Source organism: Procambarus clarkii, chromosome 90, assembly GCF_040958095.1.
Source record: "Procambarus clarkii isolate CNS0578487 chromosome 90, FALCON_Pclarkii_2.0, whole genome shotgun sequence".
NCBI classification, from domain to species: Eukaryota; Metazoa; Arthropoda; class Malacostraca; order Decapoda; family Cambaridae; genus Procambarus; species Procambarus clarkii.
Window position 1 is genome coordinate 6,166,217 of NC_091239.1, and position 21,184 is coordinate 6,187,400.

A 21,184-nucleotide genomic window follows, 5' to 3' on the forward strand; every position below is an offset into this window, starting at 1 on the left:
CCACTGGCACTGATAATACCCATACCATTAATACCAGAGGTACCATTGTCACTGGTACTACGACTAACATAACTACCAGAGCTTCCACTGTCACTGGTACTGCCCCAGTTACCACTGGCACTGATACTACTCCTACCATCGTTACTATCACTACCACTTTCAATGTTTCTACCCCTATCATCCCTACCGCTGTCACTGGTAATACCCCAATCATGACTACCAGAGCTAACGCTGTCATTGATACCACCCTAACCATCGCTACCACAGCTACTACTGTCAGTGTTACTGCTACCTGCACCTATTACCTCCAACTGACCCACTAACTGTACCCATCACCTCCATCTGAGCCACTATCAGCATCCATCACCTTCACGTGGACCACTACCTGCACCCATCACCTACACTCGAGCCTTTACCTCAACCCATTACCTTCTCTTAGGCCACTATTAGAACCCATCACCTCATCTTGGGCCAATATCAGCACCCATCACCTTCACTTGAGCCAATATCTGCACCTATCACCTCCAATTGAGCATCAACCCAATACCTCCAATTCAACATCTACCAGCACACATCACCTTCACTTAGGTAACTACCAGCTCCCATCACCTTCACTTGGGTCACTACCAGCACCTACCACCTCCAATTGGGTCACTTCCAACACCCATCACCATCACTTGAGTCACTACTAGCATCCATAACCACCTCTTTGGCCACTGCCAGCACCCATCACCTCCACGTAGGCCACTACCAGTTATAAAATAAATAGGTTTACATTATAAATCGTTTAACGTAATACATTATCAGTGGCAACTATTATATTTTACAGCGACTTAACAAATCTGTTAAGTGAATAAGTGTCTGGTAATTACATGACAATCCTCTCTTATTAACAATTCTGAAAAATCTTAGTTTGTTAAACTTTGTAAAAGGGTAAAAGTGTCTGGAAACTGAAAATATTAATCGTCATGCAAGTTGTAGTTTTTAACAGCATGCTTAAACAGTATTACTTAGCCGCGAAAACTTCCTGGATTTTTGTCCGCAGTCATTTGGAATATGAGAGATGAAGTAATGTCATTATCAGTTTATTAAAATTGATTTAAATATTTCTATTCAACAAAGTAGAAAATGAACTATCACTGGCACGATACCACCTATCACTAACATAGCTATCACTATGATTATCCCAACAATCACTACCAGAGCTACCACTGTCACTGGTACTACCCCTACCAGAGCCACCACTGACACTAGTACTACCTCAACCATCAATACCTCTGTTACTATTACAACCCCAACCATCACTACCAGAGCTATACAGTCACTAGTACTACTCCCTATTATCACTACTAGAGCTACAACTGGCACTGATACAACCCCAAACATCACTACCATAGCTATCAATGTCAATGGTAATTCCCCTATCATCGCTAACAGAGCTACCACTGTCATTGGTACTTTCGCAACAATAACTACCAGCGCTACCATTGTCAATTGCCATACTATCACTACTAGAGCTACCACTGTTACTGTTATTAACCCTTCCATCACTACAACTGTTATTAGTACTACCACAACCATGACTACCAGAGCTACCACTGTCACTGTTACTACCACAACTATCACTACCACAGCTACCACTGTCAATAGTACTACCCCTACAATCACTACCATAGCTCCCACTTTCACTGGTACTACCCCTTCCATCACTACCACTACCACTGTCACTATTACAACCCCTGATATCACTACTAGAGCTACCATGGCATTGGTACTACCCCAACCATCACTACCAGAGCTTCCGCTGGCATTGTTACTACCCTTTCCATCACTACCAAAGCTACCTCTGGCAATGATAATACCCCAGCCATTACTACTAGAGCTACCATTGTCACCGGTACGACCCCTGGCATCACTACCAGAGCTACCACTGGCACTGGTAATACGACTAACATAACTACAAGAGCTATCACTGTCACTTGGTACTGCCCCAGCCATCACTGCCACAGCTACCACTGGCACTGATGCTACTCAAACCATCACTACTATCACTACCACTATCAATATTACTACCCCTACCATACCTACCGCTGTCACTGGAAATACCCCAATCATGACTGCCAGAGCTATCGCTGGCATTGATACCACCCTAACCATCGCTACCAGAGCTACTACTGTCAGTGTTACAGTAGTAGCAGTTACCTGCACCTATCTGCTCCAACTGACCCACTAACTGTACCCATCACCTGCATCTGAGCCTCTATCTCAAGCCTTTATTTATTTTAGGCCACTATCAGAACCCATCACCTACACTTGGGCCACTACCAACACCCATCACTTACACTTGGGATACTACCAGCACCTACACTTGAGCCACTACCAACACCCATCACTTACACTTGGGACACTACCAACACCCATCACTTACACTTGGGACACTACCAGCACCCATCACCTACCCTTGAGCCACTACCAACACCCATCACTTACACTTGGGACACTACCAGCACCCATCACCTACACTTGGGCCACTACCAACACCCATCACCTACACTTGGGACACTACCAGCACCCATCACCTACACTTGGGCCACTACCAACACCCATCACTTACACTTGGGACACTACTAGCACCCATCACCTCCAATTGGGCTATTACCAGCACCCATTATCATCAATTGGGTCATAACTAGTTGTAAAATAAATATTTTTATATTAAAAATAGTTTTATGTAATACATTATTAGTGGCAATTATTATATATCACATCGACTTAACAAATCTGTTAAGTGAATAAGTGTCAGGTAATTACATGACAATCCTCTCTTATTAGTAATACAGATAAAAATCTTAGTTTGTTTAACTTTATAAAATGATAAAAGTGTCTGGAAATGGAAAATATTAATCGTCAGTCAAATTGTAGTTTTTAATAGTTTGCCAACACAGTATTACTTGGCGGCGAAGAAAATCTGGATTTGTCTCCACAGTCATTTCGAATATAAAACATTAGGTAATAATATAATTTCGTATCATATAAATAGGTAAAAATGTTTTTATTATACAATTTAGAAAATGAACTATCACTGGTACGACCCCAACTAACACTACCAGAGCTACCACTGTCACTGGTACTACCCCCCCGTCCCCCGCAACAATCACTACCACTGTCACTTTTACTTCCCTCAACCATCACTACCGGAGCTTCCACTGTCACCGGTACTACCCCTACCATCACAACCAGAACTACACTGTCTCTGGTATAACCCCAGCTATCATTAGCATAGCTATCAATGTTACTGGTCATACCCCCTATCATTACTAACAGAGCTACCACTGGCACTGATACTTTCGCAACAATCACTACCAGCGCTACTACTGTCAATGGTACTACCCCTACAATCACTGTTACTAACCCTTCCATAAGTAAAACTGTCATTGGTACTACCACAACCATGACTACCAGAGCTCCCACTGTCACTGTTGCCACCCCTACAATCACTACGACTCTCACTGGTACTACCACAATTATCACTACCACAGCTACCACTGTCAATAGTACTACCCCTACAATCACTACCAGAGCGCCCGTCGTCACTGAATTTCCCCCAAATTCACTACTAAAACTTCCATTGTCACTGTTACTACCCCTGATATCACTACTAGAGCTACCACTGGCACTGGTACAACCCCAACTATTACTGCCACAGCTACCACTGGCACTGATACTACCCCAACAATCACTACCACTTTCAATGTTACTACCCCTTCCATCCCTACCGCTGTCACTGGTAATACCCCAATCCTGACTTCCAGAGCTAACGCTGGCATTGATACCACCCTAACCATCGCTACCACAACTACTTCTGTCAGTGTTACTGCTACCTGCACCCATCTGCTCCAACTGACCCACTAACTGTACCCATCAGGAGAGCTGGTCGGCCGAGCAGACAGCACGCTGGACTTGTGATCCTGTGGTCCCGGGTTCGATCCCGGGCGCCGGAGAGAAACAATGGGCAGAGTTTCTTTTACCCAATGCCCCTGTTACCTAGTAGTAAAATAGGTACCTTGGTGTTAGTCAGCTGTCACGGGCTGCTTCCTGGGGGTGGAGGCCTGGTCGAGGACCGGGCCGCGGGGACACTAAAGCCCCGAAATCATTTCAAGATAACCTCAAGACATCACCTCCATCTGAGACACTATCAGCACCCATCACCTTCACGTGGTCCACTACCTGCAGCCATCATCTACACTTGAGCTTCTACCTTAACCCATTACTTTTTCTTAGGCCACTATCAGAACCAATCACCTCAACTTAGGCCAATACCACTACCCATCACCTCCACTTGGGCCACTATCTGTACCCATCACCTCCACTTGGGCCACTATCTGTACCCATCACCTACACTTGGGCCACTATCTGTACCCATCACCTCCACTTGGGCCACTATCTGTACACATCACCTTCACTTGGGCCACTACCAGCACCCATCACCTACACTTGGGACACTACCAGCACCCATCACTGCCACTTTGGTCAATACAACTACACATCACCTCCACTTGGGCTATTACCAGTACCCATTTCCTCCACTTGGGTCACTACTAGCACCCATCACCACCTCTTTGGCCACTACCAGAACCCATGACTTCCACTTGGACCACTACCAGCACCCATCACCATCAATTGGGCCACTACCAGTTATAAATTGGGCCACTACCAGTTATATTAAAAGTAGTTTTACGTAATACATTATCAGTGGCAATTATTATATTTCACAGCGACTTAACAAATCTGTTAAGTGAATAAGTGTCTGGTAATTACATGACAATCCTCTCTTATTAACAATTCAGAAAAAAATCTTAGTTTGTTAAACTATGTAAAAGGGTAAAAGTGTCTGGAAACTGAAAATATTAATCGTCATGCAATTTGTAGTTTTTAATAGTAAGCGAACACAGTATTACTTAGTGGCGAAGACGTTCTGGATTTTTGCCCGCAGTCATTTGGAATATGAGAAGTGAAGTATTGCTATTAATTGTTCATTAACATAAGTTTAAATATTTCTGTTCTACATTCTGGAAAATGAACTATCACTGGCACAACCCCAAATATCATTAACAGAGCAACCACTATTACTACCCCATTAATCACTACCACTGTCTCTGGTACTACCACCAACCTTCATTACCAGAGCTACCACTGGCACTGATACAACCCAAACATCACTACCAGAGCTTCCACTGTCACCGGTACTACCCCTACCATCACTACCGGAACTTTCACTGTCACCGGTACTACCCCTACCATCACTACCGGAACTTCCACTGTCACCGGTACTACCTCTAAATCACAACCAGAACAACCAATGTCTCTGGGACGACCCCAACCATCATTACCATAATTATCAATGTCACTGGTAATACCCCTATCATCACTAACAGAGCTACCACTGCCACTGGTACTTTCGCAACAATCACTACCATCGCAAACACTGTCAATTTTACTACCTTTACTATCACTACCAGAGCTACCACTGTTACTGTTATTAACTTACTTTCTCTCCTGTCATTACAGGTATTATCTTACCTTCTCAACTGTCATCACTGGTATTATCTTACCTACTCTACTGTCATCACTGGTATTATCTTACCTACTCTACTGTCATCATTGGTATTATCTTACGTTCTCTCGTTCATTACTGGTATTATCTTACCTTCTCTCCTGAAATCACTGCTATTATCTTACCTATTCTCCTGTCATTAGTGGTATTATCTTACCTACTCTTATGTCATCATTGGTTTTATCTTACCCACCCTCATGTCATCACTGGTATTATCTTACCTTCTCTTCTGTCATCACTGGTATTATCTTACCTTCTTTTCTGTCATCACTGGTATTATCTTACCTACTCAACTGTCATCACTGGTATTATCTTACTTTCTCTCCTGCCATCGCTGTTACTAACTTACCTTCTCTCCTGTCATAACTGGTATCATCCAACCTTCTCGCCTGTCATCACTGGTATTATATTACCAACTTTCCTGATTTCACTAGTATTATATTACCTTCTCTACTGTCATCACTGGTATTATTTTACCTACTTTTGGGCATCACTGGTATTATCTTACGTTCTTTCATGTCATCACTGGTATTATCTTACCTACTCTACTCTCATCACTGGTATTATGGTAGCTACTCTACTGTCATCACTAGTAATATCTTACCTTCTATCCTGTCATCACTGTTTTTTTTTTTTTTTTTTTTTGAGATATATATACAAGAGTTGTTACATTCTTGTACAGCCACTAGTACGCCTAGCGTTTCGGGCAAGTCCTTAATCCTATGGTCCCTGGAATACGATCCCCTGCCGCGAAGAATCGTTTTTTCATCCAAGTACACATTTTACTGTTGCGTTAAACAGAGGCTACAGTTAAGGATTTGCGCCCAGTAAATCCTCCCCGGCCAGGATACGAACGCATGACATAGCGCTCGCGGAACGCCAGGCGAGTGTCTTACCACTACACCACGGAGACTGCTACCACTACACCACGGAGACTGTTATTATCTTAATTACTCTACTGTCTTCACCAGTATTATCTTACCTAGTCTACTGTCTTCACTGGTATTATTTTACCTACCCTGTTCTCATCAATAGTATTATCTTACCTAATCTACTGTTATCACTAGTATTATCTTACCTTCTTTCCAGTCATCACTGGTATTATCTTACCTACTTTTGGGCATCACTGGTATTATCTTACGTACTTTCATGTCATCACTGGTATTATCTTACGTTCTTCATGTCATCACCGGCATTATCTTACGTTCGTTCATGTCATCACTGGTATCTTTCCTACTCTTCTTTCATCACTAGTATTATATTACCTTCTCTCCTGTCGTCACTGGTATTATCTTACTCTACTGTCATCACTAGTATTATCTTACCTAATCTACTGTCATCACTAATATTATCTTACCTAATCTACTGTCATCACTGGGATTATCTTACCATCTTTCCTGTCATCACTGGTAGAATCTTACCTACTCTCCTATCATCGCAGATATTATCTTACCAACTTTCCTGTCATCACTGGTATTATCTTATCTTTTCTCCTGTCATCACTGGTTTTATCTTACCTATTCTACTGTTATCACTGGCATTATCTTACCAACCCTCCTGTCATCACTGGTATTATCTTACCTTCTTTTCTGTCATCACTGGTATTATCTTACCTACTCAACTGTCATCACTGGTATTATCTTACTTTCTCTCATGCCATCGCTGTTACAAACTTACCTTCTCTCCTGTCATAACTGGTATCATCCTACCTTCTCGCCTGTCATCACTGGTATTATATTACCAACTTTCCTGATTTCACTAGATTATATTACCTTCTCTACTGTCATCACTGGTATTATTTTACCTACTTTTGGGCATCACTGGTATTATCTTACGTTCTTTCATGTCATCACTGGTATTATCTTACCTACTCTACTCTCATCACTGGTATTATGGTAGCTACTCTACTGTCATCACTAGTAATATCTTACCTTCTATCCTGTCATCACTGTTATTATCTTAATTACTCTACTGTCTTCACCAGTATTATCTTACCTAGTCTACTGTCTTCACTGGTATTATTTTACCTACCCTGTTCTCATCAATAGTATTATCTTACCTAATCTACTGTCATCACTAGTATTATCTTACCTTCTTTCCAGTCATCACTGGTATTATCTTACTTACACTACTGTTATCACTAGTATTATGTTACCTAATCTACTTTCATCACTAGTATTATCTTACCATCTTTCCTGTCATCACTGGTATTATCTTACCTACTTTTGGGCATCACTGGTATTATCTTACGTACTTTCATGTCATCACTGGTATTATCTTACGTTCTTCATGTCATCACCGGCATTATCTTACGTTCGTTCATGTCATCACTGGTATATTTCCTACTCTTCTTTCATCACTGGTATTGTCTTACCTACTCTACTCTCATCACTGGTATTATCGTAGCTACTCTACTATCATCACTAGTATTATCTTACCTTCTCTCATGTCATCACTGGTATTATCTTACTTACTCTACTGTTATCACTAGTATTATCTTACCTAATCTACTGTCATCACAGTTATTATCTTACCTACTTTTCTGCCATCACTGGTACTATTTTACGTACTTTACTCTCATCACTAGTATTATCTTTCCTTTTCTGCTGTCATCACTAGTATTATCTTACCTAGTCTACTGTCATCACTAGTATTATCTTACCTAATCTACTGTCATCACTAGTATTATCTAATCTAATCTACTGTCATCACTAGTATTATCTTTCCTTCTCTCCTGTAATCACTGGTATTATCTTACTTACTCTACTGTCATCACTAGTATTATTTTACCTAATCTACTGTAATCACTGTTTTTATCTTAACATCTTTCCTGTCATCACTGGTATTATCTTACCTACTCTCCTATCATCACTGGTATTACCATATCTTCTCTCCTGTCATCACTGGTATTATCTTACCCACCCTCATGTCATTACTGGTATTATCTTACCTATTCTACTGTCATCACTGGTATTATCTTACTTATTCGCCTGCCATCGCTGGTATTAACTTACCTTCTCTCCTGTCATCACTGGTATTATCTTACCTTCTTGCCTGTCATCACTGGTATTATCTTACCTACTTTACTATCATCACTGGTATTATCTTACCTACTTTCCTAATGTCACTGGTATTATATTACCTTCTCTCCTGTCATCACTGGTAGTAACTAACTTTCTTTCATGTCATCACTGGTATTATCTTTCTTTTCTGTCATCACTTGTATTATCTTACCTTCTCTTCTGTCATCACTGGTATTATCTTACCTATTCTACTGTCATCACTGGTATTATCTTCCTTATTCTCCTGTCATCACTGGTATTACCATACCTACAGTACTATCAACGCTGGTGTTATCTTACCTACTTTCCTGATATCACAGGTATTATATTACCTTCTCTCCTGTCATCACTGGTATTATCTTACCTACTTTTGGGCATGACTGGTATTATCTTAAGTTCTTTCATGTCATCACTGTTGTTATCTTACCTACTCTTCTGTCATCACTGGTATTATCATAGCTACTCTACTGTCAACACTAGGATTATCTTACCTTCTCTCCTGTCATCACTGGTATGGTCTTACCTACATTCCTGTCAACACTGGTATTATCGTAGCTACTCTCCAGTCATCACAGGTTTTATCTTACCTACTCTCCTGTCATCACTGTAATAATTTTACCTACTCTACTCTCATCACTGGTATTATCGTTGCTACTCTACTGTGATCACTAGTATTATCTTACCTTCTCTTCTGTCATCACTGTTATTATCTTAATTACTCTACTGTCATCACTAGTATTATCTTACCTAATCTACTGTCTTCACTAGTATTGTGGGATATCTGGGGCTTGACTCAATTATTTAATTATTTAATTATTTAATTTAATAACGAAGGACCACCCACTTTTGAGTAAAGAGGGAAATTAATAAAAAGTGATCATTAGAAAACACAAGAAGAACCAGTGTCTATGGATAGGTATTAGAAAGAATAATCACTTAAATAAATAATGGACTGTATGATTAATTAACTAAAGTCAGAGCCTCAAACACCTACATTGGGGGGGTATTGCTAGAACTTCATATACGTCTAGGAACTAGTGTGGTTCGTCACCAGTTCATTGTTGAGTAAATAATATTATGACCTAAAATATTATAGAATCAATAGGTAAATTCAAATAGTGAATATTAATGATTATTAAAATTAAAGAGCAATCATCCAAGTAAACACATTAATTTCCAATAATCAAATGGTAAAATATTCGATATGATAATATTTTGGATTTGTATATTAAAATGGAATAATTAAATGTATACAAAAAGTCTTAGCTTTAAGACGATTTCTATGACATCGTTCGTGCTTCGTCCTCGTGATCTCAGGATCTCCACATAGAAGCCATTAGAGGTGAATAACACGAATGTAGTTAACGACTCGTTGACTCCTCACATACGAGCTGTAATTTAAAGGATATTACGTAGCATTGAACTAGGCTACTTAAATCTCAATATTTATGAAAATAGAGAAGAAATATTAATGCGGTACTAACGTTGGATTTGTTGTCGTCCCACTATATAACGACAGACTACCCACGAAATATACAATCTCTAATGATGCATCAAGAAAGAAAATATACTTAGCATGAGCGCAGTAATTGCTGAAGTCTGCCGATATCGCGTCTCAGTCTCAAACTTCCAGGTGTTGTACACGTGATTGAGAGTTTGGCTTGATTCTCGACGCGTTATTGATTGACCGAGTACTATGGAGCACGTGGAAGAATAATTATTCGTTATTAGTTAGGTATCAGTGTAATTCTTGCTGATAATCCCCCAACGCCACGTGTCTCAGACTCTGACGCCGCGACTTTCCTCTGTCCAAGTACGCACGCTGGCTGCTCGCTCCGCAACACAATGGCGTCTCCTTCCTCCTCCAACCCGCGTCCCGCATTCACCACCGAAATTATTTATTACGAATAATACTATGTCGCGCAATCGTGGTTGAAATACTTCAATAAGGACTGGGTTGTGATTCTAGGGATTTAAATATTATTGCTTTCTCGTCTTATGGTGGTAAACGAGAAATGGAGAAGATTTTAGTTTTCTCCATGGCATTCACGCGTGACAGAAAAACTATTACTTGTTAACAATTGTAACTAAAAACTCTCGATTTAGAATTATTTGGGAGTTATGTTATCCGTAAATAATTATCACACGGAATACTGATGATTTTAGAGAACCACATTCAATTCTCAAGCGCATTGGTAATAAATGTGTTTAACTAGACAATATCTGACGCAATATTTGTGCTTTATTTTGTAAGAATTCTAGCATTAATACGCAGATACAATAGTTAGTTTATGTTAACACTACTGTTAGTAAATTTAGTGACTACTGTAGTTAGTATATAATAATAATGATTTATTATAATACAATAGTAGTGTATTAGTGTTGGAAATTTCCAACAAGTATTATCTTACCTTCTCTCCTGTCATCACTGGTATTTCCTTACCTTCTTAACTGTCATCACTGGTATTATCTTACCTACATCCGTGTCAACACTGGTATTATCGTAGCTACTCTCCAGTCATCACTGTTATTATTTTACCTACTCTACTCTCATCAATAGTATTATCGTAGCTACTCTACTGTCATCACTAGTATTATCTTACCTTCTCTCCTGTCATCACTGGTATTATCTTACTCTACTGTCATCACTAGTATTATATTACCTTCTCTCCTGTCGTCACTGGTATTATCTTACTCTACTGTCATGACTAGTATTATCTTACCTAATCTACTGTCATCACTAATATTATCTTACCTAATCTACTGTCATCTCTGGGATTATCTTACCATCTTTCCTGTCATCACTGGTAGAATCTTACCTACTCTCCTATCATCACAGATATTATCTTACCAACTCTCCTGTCATCACTGGTATTATCTTATCTTTTCTCCTGTCATCACTGGTTTTATCTTACCTATTCTACTGTTATCACTGGCATTATCTTACCTACCCTCCTGTCATCACTAGTATTATCTTACCTTCTCTCCTGTCATCACTGGTATTATCCTACCCAACCACCTGTCATCACTGGTATTATCTTACTTTCTCTACTGTCATAACTGGTATTATCTTACGTCCTCTACTGTCATCACTGGTATTATTTTACCTACGCTACTGTCATCATTGGTATTATCTTACGTTCTCTCGTTCGTCACTGGTATTATCTTACCTTCTCTCCTGAAATCACTGGTATTATCTTACCAGCCCCCCTGTCATCACTGGTATTATCTTACCTACTCTCCTGCCATCACTGGTATTATCTTATCCGCCCCCCTGTCATCACTGGTAATATCTTACTTTCTCTCCTGCCATCGCTGGTACTAACTTTCCTTCTCTCCTGTCACAACTGGTATTATCTTACCATCTCGCCTGCCATCACTGATATTATCTTACCTACTGTACAATCATCACTGGTATTACCTTACCTACTTTCCTGATATCACTGGTTATATATAACCTTCTCTCCTGTCATCACTGGTATTATCTTACCTACTTTTGGGCATCACTGGTATTATCTTACGTACTTTCAATTCATCACTGGTATTATCTTTCGTTCTTTCATGTCATCACCGGTATTATCTTACGTACGTTCATGTCATCACTGGTGTTATCTTTCCTACCAATCTGTCATCACTGGTATTATCTTACCTTCTCTACTCTCATCACTGGTATTATCATAGCTACTCTACTATCATCACTAGTATTATCTTACCTTCTCTCCTGTCATCACTGGTATTATCTTTCTTACTCTACTGTCATCACTAGTATTATCTTCCCTAATCTACTGTCATCACTAGTATTATCTTACCTTCTCTCTTGTCATCACTGGTATTATCTTACTTACTCTACTGTCATCACTAGTATTATCTTTCTTTCTCTCCTGTCATCACTGGTATTATCTTACTTACTCTACTGTCATCACAAGTATTATTTTACCTATTCTACTGTTATCACTAGTATTATCTTACAATCTTTCCTGTCATCACTGGTATTATCTTACCTACTATCCTGTCATCACAGGTATTATCTTACCAACTCTCCTGTCATCACTGGTATTATCTTATCTTCTCTCCTGTCATCACTGGTATTACCTTACCTACACTCCTGTCATCACTGGTATTATCTTACCTTCTCTCCTGTCATCACTGGTATTATACTACCCACCCTCCTACCATCGCTGGTATTATCTTACCTTCTCTTTTGTCGTCACTGGTATTATCTTACGTTCTCTCGTTCCATCACTGGTATTATCTTACATTCTCTCCTGAAATCACTGCTATTATCTTACCTATTCTTCTGCCATCACTGGTATAATCTTACCTACTTTCATGTCATCACTGGTATTATCTTTCCCACCCTCATGTCATTACTGGTATTATCTTACCTTTTCTTCTGTCATCACTGGTATTATCTTACCTACTCTACTGTCATCACCGGTATTATCTTACTTATTCTCTTGTCATCACTGGTATTAACTTACCTTCTCTCCTGTCATCACTGGTATTATCTTACGTTCTTTCATTTCATCACTGGTATTATCTTACTTTTCTGTCTTCACTGGTATTATCTAACCTACTCTTCTGACTTCACTGGTATTATCTTACCTTCTCTCCTGTCATCACTGGTATTATCCTACCGTCTGTCCTGTCATCATTGATATTATCTTATCTTCTGTCCTGTCATCACAGGTATTATCTTACATTCTCTCATGTCAGCACTGGTATTACCTTCCCATCTTTACTGTCATCACTGGTATTATCTTAACTGCTATACTGTCATCAATGGTATTTTCTTATCAACTCTCCTGTCATCACTGGTTTTATCATACCTACTCTACTTCATCACTGGTGTTATCTTACCTACTCTACTTTCATCACTGGTATTATCTTTCCTGTCATTACTGATATTATCTTACCTTTTCTCCTGTCATCACTGGTATTATCTTACCTACTCTACTGTCATCACTGGTATTATCTTAACATCTTTCATGTCATCATTGTTATTATCTTACCTACACTTCTGTCAACACTGGTATTATCTTACCAACTCTCCTATCGTCACTGGTATTATCTTAACTACTCTCCTGTCATCACTGGCATTATCTTTCCAACTCTCCTGTCGCCACTGGTATTATCTTACCAACTTTCCTGTCATCACTGGTATTTTCTTTCTTTCTCTCCTGTCATAACTTGTTTTTTCTTACCTACTCTCCTGTCATCACTGGTATTATCTTACCTTCTCTCCTGTCATCACTAGTATTTTCTTACCTTCTCTCCTGTCACCACTTGTATTCTTACCTACTCTACTGTCATCACTGGTATTATCTTACCTTCTCTCCTGTCATCACTGGTATTATCTTACCTTCTCGCCTCTCATCACTGGTATTATCTTACCTACTTTCCTGATATCACTGGTATTATCTTACCTTCTCTCCAGCCATCACTGTTATTATCTTACCTACTGTACTGTCATCACTATTATTATCTTACCTACTGTACTGTCATCACTGGTATTATCTTACCTACTGTACTGTCATCACTAGTATTATCTTCGCTAATCTACTGTCATCACTGGTATTATCTTTCTTTCTCTCCTGTCATCACTGGTATTATCTTACTTACTCTACTATCATCACTAGTATTATCTTACCTACCCTCCTGTCATCACTTGTATTATCTTACCTATTCTCCTGTCATCACTCGTATTATCCTACCCACCCTCCTGTCATCGCTGGTATTATCTTACTTTCTCTTTTGTCGTCACTGGTATTATCTTACCTTCTCTCATTCCATCACTGGTATTATCTTACATTCTCTCCTGATATCACTGCTATTATCTTACATATTCTCCTGCCATCACTGGTATTATCTTACCCACCCTCATGTCATTACTGGTATTATCTTACCTTCTCTTCTGTCATCACTGGTATTATCTTACCTACTTTACGATCATCACTGGTATTATCCTAACTACTTTTCTGATATCACTGGTATTATATTACCTTCTCTCCTGTCATCACTGTTATTATCTTACGTTCTTTCATGTCATCACTGGTATTATCTTACTTTCTTTCTTCACTGGTATTATCTTACCTACTCTTCTTTCTTCACTGGTATTATCTTACCTTCTCTCCTGTCATCACTGGTTTTATCTTCTCGCCTCTCATCACTGGTATTATATTGCCTACTTTCCTGTCATCACTGGTATTATCTTACCTACTTTAGGGCATCGCTGGTATTATCTTACGTTCTTCCATGTCATCACTGGCATTTTCTTACCTACTCCTCTGTCATCAATGATATCATCTTTCATACTTTACTGTCATCACTGATATTATCTTACGTTCTCTAATGTCATCACTGGTATTATTTTACCTACTTAACTGGCATAACTGGTATTATCATACCTTCTCTCCTTTCTTCACTGGTATTACCTTGTCTACTGTCACTCTCGTATTATGTTACCTTCTCTCCTATCATCACCGGTATTATCCTACCGTGTCCCTTGTCATCACTGATATTATCTTATCTTCTCTCCTGTCATCAGTGGTATTATATTACCTTCTCTCCTGTCATAAGTACTGGTTTAGCACTTTTCCCTGATAATCACTTTATCGTATATTCTCAGCGTCCCTGATGACGTCACGTCCCAGTTCTGTGTTGACTAAATTTCCCTCTATGTTGGATATTAACAAATGCTTAAAGACAGTGTTAATACATTGTACATAAAATATTTTTATAATTACTACAGGAAATTTCGTTTGTTATCTTGTAAGGAAACGTATTAGGTGCCTCATCTCTGGCCAGTATGACACGTCCAGGATCGTTCTACACCGTTGAAAACCAACATGAAAATATGTACAACTACGTAGTAGATGCTCCCAAGGACAGTAGTCCCGGAACACTGACTGAGAACAGAGGAACAAGGAGACCTCTCTACACTGTAGGGGATACAGTGGAGATGATGTACGTCGACGTCGTAGATGCTCCCAAGGTCAGTAGTCCCGGAACGCTGACTTGGAACAGAGGAACAAAGAGACCTCTGTACACTGTAGGGGATACAGTGGAGATGATGTACGTCGACGTCTTAGGTATGTCTTAGGTAAAGATCCTGGACGTGCCAACCAGAGCGGAAGTTAATAGTCTCCTGAGACTGCTGGATGACTACTAGGAATGACACGTCCAGGATCGTTGTACTCAGTCTGAGACGAAGTGTAAAATATGTACATCTACGTCATAGATGCTCTCAAGGACAGTAGTCCCAGAACACTGACTGAGAACAGAGAAATGAAGAAACTTCTCTACACTGTATGGGATACAGTGATGAAGTACATCGACGTCTTAGGTGAAAATCACTGGAGCAGTCCCAAAAGACGGGATTTGTCCAGAGGGGAAAATAAAGAGATCTTCAGTTTTGAGATAATATTGTCAATACACGTCGATGACTACTAGGAATGACACGTTCAGGATCGTTGTACTCAGTCTAAGACGAAGTGGAAAATATGTACATCTACGTCATAGATGCTCTCAAGGACAGTAGTCCCAGAACACTGACTGAGAACAGAGAAATGAAGAAACTTCTCTACACTGTATGGGATACAGTGATGAAGTACATCGACGTCTTAGGTGAAAATCACTGGAGCAGTCCCAAAAGACGGGATTTGTCCAGAGGGGGAAAATAAAGAGATCTTCAGTTTTGAGATAATATTGTCAATACACGTCGATGACTACTAGGAATGACACGTTCAGGATCGTTGTACTCAGTCTAAGACGAAGTGGAAAATATGTACATCTACGTCATAGATGCTCTACAGGACAGTAGTCCCAGAACACTGACTGAGAACAGAGAAATGAAGAAACCTCTCTACACTGTATGGGATACAGTGATGAAGTACATCGACGTCTTAGGTGAAAATCACTGGAGCAGTCCCAAAAGACGGGATTTGTCCAGAGGGGAAAATAAAGAGATCTTCAGTTTTGAGATAATATTGTCAATACACGTCGACGTCATAGGTTAACGTGAAGCCAGCAGTCCCGGAACACTCACTGAGACCAGAGAGGAAGACAGACCGCTCTCCGACAACAGCTGCTTAACAGAAGGAAAAATAAAATCCGGCATAAGGCGACACTTCCCAAGCTCCCAGTGAACGACAAATGGTCTTAAGTCATCTATTGTGAAGTTTCTGGATTAATATTTTTTTATTTTTCTTCTCGTGGTTAACAATTTTTAAATAAAATATAATGTAAAAGGAAAAAAGGCTCTGAAAAAGGTAAAGTAAAAGTCATATGGGGGTGGCGGGTCCAGGAGCAGGTTGTGTGTGTGTGTGTGTGTGTACTCACCTAGTTGTGTTTGCGGGGGTTGAGCTCTGGCTCTTTGGTCCCGCCTCTCAACCGTCAATCAACAGGTGTACAGATTCCTGAGCCTATCGGGCTCTATCATAACTACACTTGAAACTGTGTATGGAGTCAACCTCCACCACATCACTTCCTAATGCATTCCATTTGTCATTGCACACTTTTGTCAATGCAATGTATTTGTCAATGCATTCCACACACACACACATTTGTGTGTGTCTGTGTGTGTGTCTGTGTGTACTCACCTATTTGTGCTTGCGGGGGTTGAGCTTTGGCTCTTTGGTCCCGCCTCTCAACCGTCAATCAACTGATGTACAGATTCCTGAACCTACTCGGTTCTATCATATCTACACGTGAAACTGTGTATGGATTCAGCCTCCACCACATCACTTCCTAGCGCATTCCATCTGTTAACTACTCTGACAATGAAAAAGGTCTTTCTAATGTCTCTGTGGCTCCGGTACTCAGCTTCCACCTGTGTCCCCTTGTGCGTGTATCACACGTGTTAAATAATCCATCCTTGTCTACCCTGTCAACTCCCCTGAGAACTTTGTATGTGGTGATCATGTCTCTCCGAGCTCTTCTGTCTTCCAGCGACGTGAGGTGCAGTTCACGCAGCCTGTCCTCATAACTCATGCCTCTTAGTTCTGGAACTTGCCTATTGGCATACATCTGAAATTTTCCAGCTTCGTCTTCTACTTGACTAGGTACGGGCTCCATGCTGTGGTTGCATACTCCAGGTTTGGTCTTACATATATGGTATACAAGGTTCTGAAGGAATCCTTACACAGGTTTCTGAAAGCAGTTCTGATGTTAGCCCGCCTCGCATAGGCCGCTGATGATATTCTTTTGATGTGGGCTTCAGGAGACAGGTTTTTAGTGATATCAACTCCTATATCTTACTCTGTCCGTTTCGTGAAAGACTTCATCTCCCATTCGGTATCCAGTGTCTGGCCTTCTAGTTCCTCCTCCTCCTCCTAGTTTCATTACCTTACATTTACTTGGGTTGAACTTTAGTAGCCACTTGTTGGACCATTCCTTCAGCTTGTCTAGGTCATCTTGAAGCCTAATACTATTTTCATCTGTCTTGATCCTTCTCATAATATTTGCATCATCAGAAAACATTGAGAGGAATAAGACAATTCCTTCTTGGAGATCATTTACGTATATCAGAAACAGTATAGGTCCAAGGACTAAGCCCTGTGGGACTCCTCTGGTGACTCCCCGCCACTCCGAGACCTCACCCCTCACAGTGACGCGCTGTGTCCTGTTGTTTAGGTACTTCCTTATCCAGTGGAGTACCTTCCCTTTCACTCCTGCCTGCATCTTCAGTTTGTGCACTTGTCTCTTTTGTGGTAATGTGTCAAAGGCTTTCTGGCCGTCCAGAAATATGCAGTCTACCCAGCCCTCACTCTCTTGCCTAATTTTTGTTGCCTGGTCATAGAACTAAATTAAACCTGTTAGGCATGATTTGCATCTCTGAACCCATGCATATCTTGTGTTACAAAGTCCTTTTACTCCAGATGATCTACTAGGTTTTTTCTCACAATCTTCTCCATCATCTTGCATGGAAAACAAGTTAGGGACTTGTTGTTCAATGCCTCCTGCCTGTCACCCTTCTTGTATATTGGGACTACATTTTTTTTGGTTTAATTGCTTGTAACATATAGTATGTACATGTATTGATGTATACTGGATCAGTTCTACCGATGTGCACCATTTGATATGGCTTCCTAAACCCCAGTGGATGATATGGCTTCCTAAACCCCACTGGATGATATGGCTTCCTAAACCCCAGTGGATGATATGGCTTCCTAAACCCCACTGGATGATATGGCTTCCTAAACCCCACCGGATGATATGGCTTCCTAAACCCCAGTGGATGATATGGCTTCCTAAACACCACTGGATGATATGGCTTCCTAATCCCCAGTGGATGATATGGCTTCCTAAACCCCACTGGATGATATGGCTTCCTAAACCCCAGTGGATGATATGGCTTCCTAAACCCCAGTGGATGATATGGCTTCCTAAACCCCAGTGGATGATATGGCTTCCTAAACCCCACTGGATGATATGGCTTCCTAAACCCCACTGGATGATATGGCTTCCTAAACCCCAGTGGATGATATGGCTTCCTAAACACCACTGGATGATATGGCTTCCTGAACCCACTAATGATATTTTGTGACACCACCATTCTGTAATATTTGTTTATAAGCATGCTTGAGCTAGTTTACGACTGCACTAGGATAGAACCTAAGGACAGCTAGTTCAGAGAGGTGGTGCAGTACAGTGCATGTTGATAATGATTCCCAAGAAATAGAGTAAAGATTGTTTAAGGTGAAATAGTATGAGTTGTAGAGAACTTAGTTTTTGTTCTTTTGCTTATTTCCGGTGCCCTATGTTATAGGCCCCAGTAAACTGGTTGTTTTTATTTATTTTGTGTATCTTTCCCCTAGACTTAATTGAAGGCTTGGTGGTAATATATAGTTTTTGACCACATTATTATTATTACGAGCGATGCTGTGGAGCATGTGGGCATGACAGAGAGAAAAATTGGGTTCCTGTCTGTGATGATTGTTGATAAGTAAAATGATTACCTGCTATTCAGAATCATTATCATGCCAATCCTTTGCTCAAGATCATTCCTGTTGAAATCCTAGGGTTAGGATTATTTTTGTTACTGTATAACTCCATTGCAGTTTTCTATTTGAACACGATCGTGAGTGACATCCTTTTGTTTTTATGTGACACGGAAGTGACAAGATAACAAGATGGTGCAAGAAGTTAAAGATTTTGCAGAATCCATTAGTGTAGAAAATTGAGATCTTGACTAAGTCGTTTCTTATTTGTATGGGTAAGGTCCTAGAGATAGATGTTGGACATAGAATGACTAAAAATAAATTGTTGAGAACCATATTTTTACATTTGATAGAAGATGGTATGTTAGATGACGAGGTGTTATAGGCATACACTGATGAGACTGAGAATGCAGCTAGTATCAGAAGGCAGGAACTAGAACTTCAGTTTAGACAAACTGAGCTCGAGAAATTTAATTGTGAAGAAAACACTAAGCTGAGGGAAACTGAGTTAGAAGTAGCTAGACTCAGTGGAGAAGCTGAGTTAGAGGCAGCTAGACTCAGGGGAGAAGAAGAAGAAACCAAGAAGTTGTTAATTAAACAGCAGATGGCTGAGGCCCAGATTTGGCTAGAAGAGAAGAAGCTCGAAGCCGCAGCATCTGCTGGAAGTAAGGGCTCTTCAGGTATTGGTATTTTTTTTTTCTAGAGGGTTTGAACTACCCAAGTTTAATGAGAAGGACCCCGAATTATTTTTCCTGCACTCTGCAAAGTTAGCTACTAGTCTGAAATGGCCAGAGGTCTCTTGGTTGGCCATAATGCAGGGAAAGTTGAAAGGGAAAGCCCAGGACATTTTCGCTTCATTACCATTTGAAGACAGTTTTCACTACCCCACAGTAAAGAAAAGGATATTGCAAGCGTACGAAGTCAATGCAGAGGCACTACGACAAACATTAGATGTTTAAAGCGCACACCTGATCAATCAGTCACAGATTTTGCTCGTGTAAAGAGTCTATCTTTGACAAGTGGCTAAATAGTATGAACATGCAAGATTTTGTCTCTCTTAAACAGCTTATGCTGATAGAAGAGTTATTGTCTTGTCTGCCTGATAAATTGACTATGGTGTTAGCTGCAGGCAAGCGTTTGTATAAGGATGATCATGAATTAGCTATACTGGCGGAGGAACATGAGACTATTAATAGGATACCATACTGTAATTATAGTATGGCACATAAAGCATTCACTTTTAGGCAGTAGTAGTAGTAAGCATCCTTCAATCCCGTAAGGTTATGAAATTGTGCCCTGGGTGTCTAGTTGTTGTAGTCTAGTTGGATGCAGCGCCTGCTGTGGCTGTGAAGGCCAACCCGAAAATGACAGTCCCGACTGCAGCAAGCGCAGATAAACGCCAAACGGGCGCGTCTGACAGTGGTCGAGACCTCCTCTGAAGTCTATTAGCCTCCGCCTGCCTCTTAAGTTCATCCTCGAATTGCTGGAGTCCCTTCTGTACTTTGCATCTCCTGGCCGATCTGTCCGCAGCTGCTGCATCACAAGTGTTGATGTCGATGTTCATCTGC

The 21,184-nt window shown here is 40.3% G+C and overlaps 1 protein-coding gene across 1 annotated transcript; it reads left to right on the forward strand.

Moving 5' to 3' along the window:
• Positions 1–1,177: 1,177 nt before the first annotated feature.
• On the forward strand, positions 1,178–20,895 carry LOC138359352 (uncharacterized). The gene is made up of 3 exons (XM_069318491.1): positions 1,178–1,771; positions 20,002–20,296; positions 20,861–20,895. Exons 1-3 carry the CDS (start codon positions 1,178–1,180, stop codon positions 20,893–20,895), a joined length of 924 nt encoding a protein of 307 aa, XP_069174592.1.
• The last annotated feature ends 289 nt before the right edge of the window (positions 20,896–21,184 follow it).